We start from the raw sequence: 12797 nt of genomic DNA, 5'->3' as shown, positions 1-12797 counted from the left end.
CCAACTCAGTATAGCCCCAAAGCTATCTGTTCCAGGTTAAATGTATTTATATTAACAAATATAGATGGAAATAAGGAATAATACTCTTTTTAGTCTCTTTGCACTTCTTTGTTTAAATGAATTTTGTTGTATCAAGTTAAGAGCAGATACAACAGCTGTGAAAACTTCCTTTTTTTGGGATAAAGCATTTCAAAGTTGTCAGTGATTTAGATTTGGGGATTCCCAGAAATGTTGTATCTGTACTGTTGAGTGAACTTAAAACTTGAGGACAAGGACATATTAGGGAGACCCAGGCAAAGCAATTGTTGAAAAATCTTCTAAATGAGTAGGAATGTAGAAGAGTAGGAATGGAGAAGGGAAGAGAAGCTTTTGGGTTTTTTATACTCTAGGACATGTCTCCAGCTGCCTTTTTTCCATAATTTCTGCTGCCTGTGGAATTAACTTGTGAATTCACCTTTTTTAAAAAAATCCTCCCTGTGATTTTAAAATGTGTCATCTAAATGTTACTATCTAAAGATTTCATCAAGTTTTTTTTTTTTTTTCCCTGTGTCCCAGCAACTGAGGCCTTCAGAGATGCAGTGAAAGCAATGTCAGAAGAACTTCAGTTTAGCTGAATTTAAGAGGAGGGATGTGTCTGACTTGTCAGCCTGGTCAATACTATATCTGGTATGTTGGTTTAATATCTTACAGTTGGTTTAATGCCTTAAGAGACCCTGCCCCACTTTTTTTTTTTTTGTTCTTGTCCTCTTGAAACATTACATTCACTAGCTTTTATCCAAACAGAAGATATCTTTTCAGAAGTCCTGAGAACACCATGCTCTGGGGAGCTTAGTAATAGTCCACTGGAATTAATTATTTTGTTTCATTTTTATTTCCAGGGTATTGTGGCCTTGATACCAACTTCTTAACCTGAATCATAGTCATGGGATTCATGGTGAGCATCAGAGCTTTTTTTTTTCTTCCTCAAAGTTAGTGTTCAGTAGTAGTAAGGAGATCAGGATCTGATGGTTGTAAGGTTATTTCTAACTTCAATCCACAACATCCCATAGTTCTGGCCTTTGGGTGGCCAAGGCTTTAGTCCCTCTATACAGGGATGAGGTGTTCTGCCATCAGCCTCGCTGGGATCCAGATCAACTTCTGCCTTGCAAATAGCAACACATTATGCAACTATTGTAAGGTACTTGAGTAAGTGTAATTAGATCAGGGTGAGATGCATTCTCCTTTCCACAGGGAGTTATGTAAAGTATCTTGATTGGCACAGGAGACAGATTTAACCTGATTGAATCATTAAATGGAAATATAAGACAATGAACATTAGCCACTTAGTTCATTTCATAAATTCCAATAATTAATACTGCATGTGCAATAATAATGGCCATTCCAGATATCTAAGAAAGAAAAATGCACCTCTGATATGTTGTGGCATAGGCATAATGAAAACATTTAGTTAATGGAGGATCTATGTAATAAGAGTCACCATACAGGACCTGCAGTCGGAAATACATAAACACGTTTCCCAACAGAATTCCACTACGTCACAATTCATTAAGAAAATAGGCAATAACTGACAAGATAGGCACAAAATGGATTTTCATGTTGCTGGGATGAAGTATGGCTCCCAGCAATTAATGGTTTTAGTCATATTAAGCAGATAAATAATACTATCTGACATTACAGTATTTCACATTACACTAAAATTTTGTAACATTTGCCCGTAATATGACTTGAAATATGTTACCTAGGAAAAAAAAATGTTATCTCTGGAACAGTCAAACCACATTAGAAACCTTAGGCTTGAAAAATCACAATGTTAACAGCTATATCCCCTAGCAAAAGTTTGCTTTCCTTAAATAGTGTTAAATTTAAACCCAGAAGCTCTAGTCTCTTTTGGAGTTACTCTTCCTTGGTGCATTGAGCTTGAAATGAAAATTTAGTGCACGAAATGTACTGTGCATTATTGCATGTTGGTAAGTGAAACACTGTGAAGAGCTGCAGAAAAAAGAAGGTAGCCTTTAGAGTAAAATCACTTCAGTGATGCTTAAGTTCTCTAAAAAATATTTCTATATTCTGCTTTACAAAAATGCTCCCATTTTAATATAACCCCATCCCCCTTACAGTGACTGAAAAATAAATTTACTATTGTAAAGGTCATTCTAGTTGGTGTGTTTGCCTTTGCCATAGCTGGATATAGTCCAAGTACCATTGCTTTTCTAAAAAAAATATTTTACTGTAAAATACTATAGGTTTAAAATTCCAATTCCTGTTTCCATGTGCAGCTTCTGACTTCAGCGTTTTTACTCATGAAAATATAGTTTTACACTGAAAAACATCCAATGTGTTCCAAGCATTAATAGAAATTGAGAACAAACACAAATGTCATTTCTCTATTTCTTCCATGTTACTCAGTGTAATTTGGAATAGAATTGGCATCAAATGTGATTGCTTGTCAAAGCTCAGATGTTTTTTGTTGGGACAGAACACAGTGGATTTGAATGTGTCATGTTTAGCTGAAGGCAGTGATGCTCAGTGTCTCAGCACCCAACTCCCACTGAATTTCAACAAGAGTTATCAAACAACCTTCCCTTGGGCTCCAGTGAAAATCCTTGGCTTAGGATCCAGCCTGAGATGTAGTTTCATTTACAGGAAACAAGTGGGGTTTTTTTAAGCTTTTTAAGATATTGTTTCCTGAAACAGAAGATAATCTTGAATGCAGAGAGAGTACTGCAAATCTATTACTAAAATACAAAAAAATTAAATTTTCATATGAAAAGACTGCTAAAAAAAAAAGTCAAAATTGTTAGGATTATTGAGCACAATTCACCTTTCCAAATCAAAGTCATAAACAAAACAGATAATCTTTCACACGTGCCAGGATAAAATTTTATTGCTTCTCAGATAACATGGCATTTAATCATTTAACTTGAGGGCATGGAAGAGAATAAACAGTTCCCTTATGTCTTCTGACATTTGTCCTAAGGTATGTTAGTGGAAGAGGTAGGGACTTTTCAGAGACATTGCTGGCAATGTCATAAGAAGTGCACACCAAAAGCTTAGTAATTGTGCTAGTAAGAACATGTAATCTCTGCCAGACTCTGATATCTATGTATAATTATCTTCCACTGGAAGATGTAAAATATTTTACCACAGTTCTTATGTTCTTATGCGACCTTATGAAACTGACACGGTTTATGGAGGTCAGAGTTCTCCTAGCATTAGTGTTCAAATTCTAGTAATAGCAACAATGACTATGTATTTTGGACTTACTTTTAGCTTTTTTTTTTTTTTTTTTTTTTTTTTTTTTTTTTTTTTTAATGAGGTGAAGAAGAAACGGTTGATGCCATATGTCCAGCTGCTGTTTGCAGATGACCAGCCAGGGCTGCAGGAGCTGCCAATGACCCAGTGCTTTAGGAAATACTGGCTCTAAAGGTTTGGTTCTTTGCTTTCACATCATCTCTCTGCTAGGCTGTGTTAGTGTTATTGCACCTTCATAGTATCACCAAGAAGTATTGGTTTTATTGTGCTTATTTGAAAACTAGTACATTGAAAACCAGCCACACTTATCAAAGTTTGGTATATAAAAATATATGTGTAATAGCTCACATTATACAGTAAAAAAGAAAGCACCTGTGCAGAGAGCTTATCCCTTTCTTTAGAAGAAAAGCTGTCTCCCTGTAGTTGCTTCAGGAGCACATATATATACGTATGTACATACAAACCCAGAACTCTAGCCACATAAATCTGTCCTCTTATGTGGTAGAAAAGACAGAAGGCCCAGAGGGGTGATATGTCTCATTCTCTCTCCATCACAGAACTGCTGCCATTCACACTGTGTGAACAAGAGCATGGCTTGGGTAAAGTGCGAAAAGCATGAGATAAATTATGCTCCATGTGGCATAATTCCTCCTAGGAAACAGCATAAGCAACAGCCCACAAACAATTGTATGTTACTGTTGTCAGAAGGAGCAGCTGTCACTGTGAACTCCACGGCCCTGACCGAGGAATGGCAGCACAGGGTGCTGAGCCACGTGTGCTGTCTCTGCTCTGTGCTGGGGGTTAGAGAGAAGGGCCAGATGTACATGTTGCACTTGTAAAGCTATGAGCCAGAGAGCTGCTGGATAACTTCTCCAGCACCTCTAGCCCAAACTGGCAGAGAAAACCAGTGTGGAAATAAAGGTTATGGGTCTTGTTATGTCAAGCCTTTTCTCTGGGTAGGAGGGTCAAAGAATAACTCTAAATTGTTGTATGCTATTAAAAAAAATGACTAAACTTAATCTGATAAACATTAGGGTTTTTTTCTAATCCTAGCTGTTTTTCACTATAGTAAATAAGAATATTTGGAGAAAACATTTCTCTATTAAAGAACCTTGCAGTTATCATCCAGAAGTGCCTTTTCCAGATCAGGCTATTAAAAAAAGTTACCTTTTTGTTTTTTCCTCAAATAAAACTGTAGTAATTAGACATTGCATTTAACCATCTGAAAAGAGTAGAAAGCTATTTCTATGCAGTTTCTGAGGTAATAAGCTAGCATGTTAAAAATTTATTAATGCAAATCATTCAGTTGTGAGTTTGTCTCTAGTCCATCTTCCCCCAAAAGAAGGGACAGACAGTGATTTCTGTCAAGTTGAGAAAAGGTCTCTGGCATACTGGTTGGTCCACTGTATCATAATTCATCATGGTTTCTTGTAAGGTCCTCCCCATAATTAGTAGCTTGACTTCCAACAAACATATTCCAGTTATCCAGAACTTCCTCTTTTGTTAGTTTTTGATCCTGATGGGAGTAAAAAATATTTCTGTAAGAACATTTTCAAAGCTAAGTAAAAAACACAAAGTCTAGCCTCTAGAACTCCCTTTAAAGTGTTCTAAGAGGAAAAGTTATTAGGAATAATTTCTTGCTAGCTGATAGGTTTAAAAAAACCCAACATACCAGCTTATATAACTTTAAAAACATATATATATATTAGAACACTAAGTACCTTGTCTACATCTGATTCATAGACTAAGTGCCTGGCTTCAGCTAGTGCGTGATCATAGTCTTGTGGGAGAATCCAGTGCTGAATCTCCTCTTTGTCCATCTTTCCATCCTTGTTGAGGTCACGAAAATCTGAAAACTGTTCACGTTCTGTAATCACCCAGTCAGGCTCTGGTCCTCCCTCTTCGTTTGCAAACATATCAGCTGGAGAGGAAATAAAGTTCTTACTGGATTCATATTTAATTTGCAAGACAAAATCGGAGGCAGGAATTGTACTATAACCCTCAGCAGATTTCCTCATCAAATACCTGATCTAGAGACTAACATTTTTTTACTTCTTTTAGTTCTTTATAAACTACCTAAGAGAGTTTTGTATTTGTTTTTAACACCGGCTTAATAAAAAAAATATATTACATGTGAAAAAGTAGAGGGATATTTTAAGCATAGTTTTCCTCAGCTCAGAAGAAACTTCAGACAACACATCCACTTTCCCTTTTCATTTTTAAAGTGCCAATTATATTGTTTATTTGAAGCAACTGACATGTCCTGTCAATTTGATTTTTATCATCCTTGCCATTGTGGGGTGATCGTGACTAGAACATTCTATGTTCCTATCTATAGAAGACAAAAAAACCCAGCATTCACACAGTAACAAATGTTGACAATTACCTTATAATTATATGTAGGTAATGTCACTGAATAAACTGAAATTACTGTGGAAATCATGCTGCTCTGTTATTTCAGTCATAAATGAAAAGCATTCACATTCTGAGGCTAAATATAATTTACAAGGAATAGAAACCCCCTGCCATTAATTAATGTGTGTATATTGTTCCTGATTATATGTGAAGTGATCTTTATAGCACCACTAGAAACAGAAATATTCACCTGAGTTTGCACTAATGCTTCTCTGGTGCTACTTTCTTGACTTAAAACCCATCAAAGTGAGTGCAGTGGGAGAAGTCAGCTTTTAGTACCAGCATAGTGATTCAAAAGGTGAAAATGTATTAGGTGCTGCTAATCTCTAGCCCTGCTTCTGTTTTCTCTTCATAGGTCTAAGTGCAAGACAGCAGATAACTGCCTAGTGTGACTGAAGTTTGTGCAAATTAACTGTGACTGATCTGCTGTTGATGTTTTCCATTTTGTTCTGTTTCTGCCACTGAAGTAATACACAGCTGACTTTCACACACTTCACAACTTCTTTGAGCATCTTGAATCTTGGTGCTATTTTCATAGTTCATTTTAATGCATCCTATGTTTCTGGATGAAACATAAATGGCATCACCATACAAATCATACTAGGAAAATAATGAGTAGAAAAAAGTTAATTTTCTTTTTTGCAACATGTATTTCCCAGCTATTTAGTATAGTCAAGTACCATTGAAACTTGGGAAGAGACCACTTCCTGATCCTCTTGCAGCTCTAAATAATGCCTTTAAAAAGCTGTTATGCAGACAAGTACACAGAGGATATTTCTCTCAGGAAAATATTATTCAAGACTCTCTTAGCCAAATTACACAAGAATAAGAGGAGGATATTATGCTGTAAAGGGTGAGGAACATTTTGCTGGTGAAGTTGCTATCTGCCTAAAATGAAATTAAACTTTCTTGGTTGCATGGCTTTTTTAAAATAGTTCAGCTGAACACAGAAAACTTAACCTTTGCACTACTAATTCTACCTATGTATTTGAAGGAAGAGGGACAACCAGGTGGAGGCTATAAAAGAAACAAATCTCAATACTTACCAATGTATTCATCTTGATCAACAAAACCATCTCCGTTTTTGTCTATGTCTTCTAAAGTTTCCTGGAAAACAGTCAAAAAAGAACTGAGAATTCTGGCTATTTGCCTCTTTGATATTTCATGTTTTGAGGTCCTGACCTGCCCTTGTACACAGGTAAATGTACCTGCACTGACTCCAGTGTGATTTTTGTTCATGCAATGAATACAGCTGTATCTTTTCATGTTGAAAAAACTCCTTGCACTAATGAACTGGATAAGTTTTAAGTTAGGGGCAGATATAACCTTGAATCAAACACTCAGCTGCCCTGTCAGCAAACCTTTCTTTCATTATGATCTCAGTCCATGCCCCAAGACATTTTCTTGTTTCCATTTAGGAGCCAAGTGCATTTCACAAGTCTGAGAGTCCTACACCAAGTGAACTTCAAGAAAAGCATTATATGTGTGGCACTTTCTAAGCCCTGCAAGGGAAGATTAGAGAAGCCTTTCAAAGCTCATCTAAAAAAATAAAGGTAAAAACCATGGTGTTGGTTTTGCTCTGCTTACCAAAACAACAATGTTTTTCATATGCTCAAATTCTTCTGGGTGAAGGAAAGCAGTGAATTCTTCACGAGTGGCAGCTAAGTCTCCATCCAGATCTGCAGTTTTGAATCTTCTTTCATCTCTGGGTAGCATTTTTTTAAAACTGTGCTGATCAGTTGCATCTTGGAATTCTTCTGGATTTTCTGCAAACGAATCAAGAAGATCTCAAAGCTATGTTCTTTTAAAAACATATTACCACAACGAGGTATCCCAAATTTGCTGTTAGGAGTCTAGAAATACAAAGGCTTACTGCCAGAATTGCTTCTGTGTTAAAATGGAAGTTCTCTTTCCTGTGAAGTTTTAAATTCAGCAGTCAAGTGATTTTTATTTCTTAAAAGGTAACTTACTAGTACAGGTAAATGTCTGAATCAGCCTTCTGTTGGAATCCAGGAAAATGGATTTTGCAGTATTGAATATCATCCTTCACAGATTTTTTTTTTAATCTGCTTTTACAAGCACTGCTTAGGCAGTATTTGGGGTAGATTTCATTCACAGAAATTATTTTTTTATTCTTAAGAAACAGCATGATCTACAAAACTTTTCAGTTTCAAAAAGCAAGAAAACCAAAGAAAAGTAGTTTGAGAAGCTGGCAGACTGAAATTATCTAATTGCTACGCCTCTGCTACAGGGAACCTAACAATTATTTTCCATCTTAAACAATGACATTTTCCCAGGGTGTTCAGTGGCATAAAACTTCTATAAAATACCATTACTTTTTAAAACAGGCTCAGTAAACTGACATCAAACATGAAAAATGTTCACATAATAACAATTTCATTATTTGCATGTTGGAAGACAAAACAGTTAAAAACTACTACATCAGGTATCTCAGGTGGGCATTTTAGGTGTGCATCAACACAAGACTGCAAAGAAGGAGCTGTTCAAATCTTGGGAATTATGGAGAGCAAAACCAAAGTGTCGAGAAGGCTCCCAGGGATAGTGCTGCAGGGATAGTGTGTCAAATATTTCCTTCTGCAAAGGTAATAAGCTGACTTTTAATCTAAAGTAGACTTTGTACTCTATGTAGGTACTTTGTACCTATGTAGGTACTTTGTACTCTATGATAAGTAGATATTGTCTCCTTATTTCCAGTATAAATGGCCAATTAATACCAATTTGTATTGGTATTACAACCAATAGAATTAGAACAACAACAGAATTTGTTGTTCTGTCAGCATTGCCCTTTAGTTTAAGTGATTTCTTCTCCTCCTTTCCCCTCATTAACTTTAAAAAATGCAAAGGGAGTGTAAGTAGGGGGGGAAAGGTTCAGGTACATTTTTTTTAATGTTCCTTTTACCTGATTTGTTAAGGATTTTCATTTGCAGTGGATCACAGTCTGAAGCATTTTATTCTGCATGAACTATTTTAATCAATAACTTTGCTATAGCTTAGACCCATTGTAAATCTAGAATCCTAAGATTTTAGAGAGACTGAATTAACAAATACTGGATAACTAGGCAATATATTATTTTTAAATTAAAGAACCACTTTTAATGTTAAAAAAATACATATATTCCTAACGGGAGGATACTTTAATTCAGACTTGTCAGTACATTTAATAGTCCCTCTACAAAACATTTTGTTTCTGTGACCCCCAAGGAAATGGCTGCAGTAAAAAACTAAGTGCTTTTGACCTCTGAGCATCTATAAAATGTAATGCTATTTTCAAGAGTCCTACATGTGCCACCAAACTCCTGTTGACTCTAAGGTATGAAATCATGCCTTATCACCTCAATATTCTTTGAGCATGTAATTTGAAAATATCTTACCTAGATAATAACCATATGTGGCTTGTTTGTATTCATCCCAGGCAATTTTATTGTCCTTGTTTAGATCATAGTCTTTCCAAACTTTAGCCACATTTTCATAGATATAGCGTTTCTGTACTCGTTTAATCCAGATTTTTAATTCCTCTGTTGTGAGGTAGCCATCTTTGTTGTCATCTATTCTATCCACAATTTTCCTGTAAAAAGAGACAAGCAACCTTAAGAGTTGACAGAAAAAAGCCCCTGCATCATGTCAGTCCAATTCTGGTAATCTTTATCTGGCCCTGATTTTCTACAAAAATGCAGTGCCTTAAAACTTAAAAGCTTGCCCTACTAGCTAAGGATTTCTTGCACTTTGCAGATTATCTTTAGGGATTTGTCTCTATTCATTATTCAATATTGCTATGAATAATTGAAATGGAACTTGCACGATCAAAATTAGTGAACAAAGTACCTCGGATATAATACCTGGATTTATTTGGTTGCTAATCTGTTCTTCACTGCCAATAAGGAGTGGCTGTGATGGGCTGAGAGCAGGAGACACTAACTTCACCTCAGGAGAAAGCCTGTACCACCCCCTGATGGAGGCAGCCAGGGAAAAAAGCCAGGATTTCTTGGACACCTGCAACTTCACCTGTGGCTTTCCAGTGGACTGATGCTAGAACGGAGTGAGTTATATCACTGTGTAACAGTGGCTATGGATACTCTTCCCTTCCATTCCTGTTCCTCCACTTTTGTTTCTTTCTTTCCCAACAAAAAAGGCAATACTGCTTTTATTGCCAGGAATGCCTGTTACTAAAATAACAGCTCGTCTGCAGCAGGTCTTCAGTCACTGCTGGCAGATGGGCTGTAAGCCACTGTCCCCTGTAAAGCTCAAGTTCTGTTGAGATCAGCAGGAGTGAAAGGTACTGGTGTATTCCCAGGAAAACTTCCATCTTTGAAATGTTCTGCACACAGCTGCAGATAAAACCTGCCTTAAAAACTATGTTAAGGAAAAAAAAAAAAGACAGTATTCTTCTCTACTACTTAGGTTCTCTGAAATGTATCTCTCCTGGGATGCCTGTAATTGCTACCAGTTTGGGTTTGAGCTTGTAAAACTGGCTTCTCTCCCAGCTACGTTGATAGACCAGATGACAAAAACCTTTATCTAAAACAAGAATGCAGCTTTTATCCTGCAACTTGCAGGTAAACTTTTCACAGCATTATTAAATTCTGAGCACTGGCCTCTGGATGTACCCTGCTCCTGGAACTGGGGCAGCTAGCACCAGCTCTCTCCTGCACATCCAGACTGGCTTTAGGCACATCAGCAGTTTTAACCCTTGTGTCACTGCTCGTGAGGTACAGGAGCAACCTGTCTGTAGCTGCACTGCCCCAAACAGACAACTCAGGATCATCTGAAGGGCCATTCCTCACAGGCTGAATCACCATGCCCATGGAGTAGTTATATGTCATATGTAACACAGGGGTAAGAGGGCACCTCAACCCAGTCATGGCTGTTTGCCAGAAAATATTGCATGCCACTTCCTTTTCATCTGTGCTCCTGTTCTTAAAGGTCCATTGTATCCATGCATCTCTGATGTTCTGCTGCAACAACACTTGCCCCACAGTGTGGGATTTGGTCCTCAGAGGGACACTTCAGTCACCTCCATTTAAAAGGTCATTTACTGTGGCTGGAGCTTAACATGCCTCTGTCAACTCTCCATGGTGCACAAGTGAGATCACTAAAAGTTAAGCTTTCCCTCTTGCTGAGTTAATGTTTGTAAAAACTCTTAAAAAAACCCTCTCTTGTTAAATCATATCCTCAGCTGAAATATCCATGCTTGTAGACCAATTTTTAAAAGACAGGTCCATTTTAGTGATATGCTTTACGAGACTCTAAATCATAGATCATGTATGTTGAGAACAAGGTTCCTTTTGCTCCTTCTTGAAATGAGAGGGATGAAACTGATCCATTTTTTGATAACCACTGTATCTGTTTACTCACTGAAATACAGGTAAATATTAGCAACAGCTTCCAGAAGGACCAAGAGATCAGTCTGTGAGATGACAGTAATACTGCACTAAGATCTTATGATGGAACATACAAGAAGTACTTTTCCTTATGGAAGGGAAGTAAAGGTGAGGTTAATCTTATTGAGCAGATGCAGATATTTTAAACATTTCTTTTGTTAATAACTACATAAAAGGATCTTTCTTCAACTGCTTTTAAACTTCTGTCTAATTGCTGATCTGACTTCCCATAGGTGTAAAAGAGGGAAAAGCAGTAGAACAAGGCAACTGTTGCGCAGACTCTGTTCTTGGCCTAAAGAGCAGCATGGAAGTAGGAGCAACACTTTAAGACAGGAGATGAAGATGTCACAAGTGGAAAAGCTGTGGAAAGATAGCTTCAAGTGGACTTGCAAATGGAGCTTTAAAGAAGGAATAGTAAGGCCCAGGTAAGCAACCAGGTAAGGAGCTGTAACAGCTCCAGCAGTGGGTGTGAGGTCCGTCCAACCCCGGGACACAGCAGTGCACACAGCATCTCCCTGCATGAGGCTCACTGCTGTAGGGCTGGAAAGCAAAAGTGATGAAACGTTGGTTGGTCCTCTGCGAAATCCGCGGGGTGTAAAAGAAGCGTGTACCCGAGGAGGTGCCGTACAGGGCTACTCCTACACGAGCCCCCCCATTCTGGAAAGGGGCCGTGACCAGAGCCCTCCGGACACTCTCCCCTCCTTGAGCCGATACCGGGCCGCCCCTCCGCGGACACACAAACCGAGCCCACGGCAGCCCCCCCGCCACCTTCCTCGCCCCCCGGGCCGGAGCCGGGCCCTCCCCCTGCCACGTTCCCGCAGCCGCCGCGCTGTCCCGCCGGGGAGCGGCATCCCCCGCCCGCACCCCTTACCCGAGCCTTTCCCGGCTCTCCTCCGGGCTGAGCTGATCGAAGCTCCGCGCCTCCTCCTTGCCCAGGAAGGCCTCGTGGTCGTATTGGAAGCCCGGGCGGTCTTCGTGCTGCACGGAGCCGGGCCGCGCCCGTTCCTGCCGCGCTGTCGGCTTGCCCCGGCCGCCCGGTACTAGCACCAACAGAACCAGAGCCAGCGCCAGGCCCCAGCCCGCCCCGCCGCTCGCCATGCCTCGCCGCCCCTGCCCCGCTCACCCACAGGCCCTCCGAGACCCCGGTTACCGTCTCCCGCCCGGCCCGGCCCCGCGCATCGCACCCGCCCCGCCCCGCTCCGCCTCCGGATGGGTCGGGGCGGGGGAACGGGGCCGGGGCCGGGGCCGGGGCGGGGGGGAGGCGATTGGGCAGCGGCCGCCGGGAGAGCGTCCCGGGCCGGGCCGGCGCCACGTCTGCAGCGACCGCCGAGAGAGCCCGAGCGGTTCACCGAGAAAAGTATTGGAGCCCCAGCCCCGGGCGGCAGAGCGAAGCGGGGAGCTCACTGTCCCCTTGCTCTCAGGCCCTTCAGCTCGTTTGTCATCCCAGCCTTCTCAGCTTATTCTGCTGAAAAAGCACGACAGTATAATTAGCCCTGCTTCATTTCTGCATAGTTTGTTCATCTGGAGCATCATAAGGTTGATGGTTTCTGCTGTCATGCTAAATTGGTTAGGAAAGGACAAAACTGTTTTTCTCTCTTTTAGACAATAAGGCTACGAGTAAAAAAAAAATATAAAAACCAATCCTGTAACATTGTCTGGAGTGTTACAGCAACCTGATACTCAAAAAATGTGTAAAAAAAGTCAGCGCTCAGGTAAGAGGATATTTATCTT

General features: G+C 39.7%; 1 protein-coding gene across 1 annotated transcript; it reads right to left on the bottom strand.

Moving 5' to 3' along the window:
• Positions 1-3488: 3488 nt before the first annotated feature.
• On the bottom strand, positions 3489-12252 carry RCN1 (reticulocalbin 1). Its single transcript, XM_071761901.1, has 6 exons — positions 11938-12252; positions 9060-9253; positions 7255-7433; positions 6714-6774; positions 4974-5173; positions 3489-4768 (listed from the first exon to the last, which is right to left on the bottom strand). Exons 1-6 carry the CDS (start codon positions 12162-12164, stop codon positions 4661-4663), a joined length of 969 nt encoding a protein of 322 aa, XP_071618002.1. The 5' UTR covers positions 12165-12252; the 3' UTR covers positions 3489-4660.
• Between the last annotated feature and the right edge of the window lie 545 nt (positions 12253-12797).

This window comes from Heliangelus exortis, chromosome 18 (assembly GCF_036169615.1).
Source record: "Heliangelus exortis chromosome 18, bHelExo1.hap1, whole genome shotgun sequence".
NCBI lineage: Eukaryota > Metazoa > Chordata > Aves > Apodiformes > Trochilidae > Heliangelus > Heliangelus exortis.
Note: the sequence above shows the minus strand (reverse complement) of the source record. Positions and strands in the feature narration are given on the sequence as shown.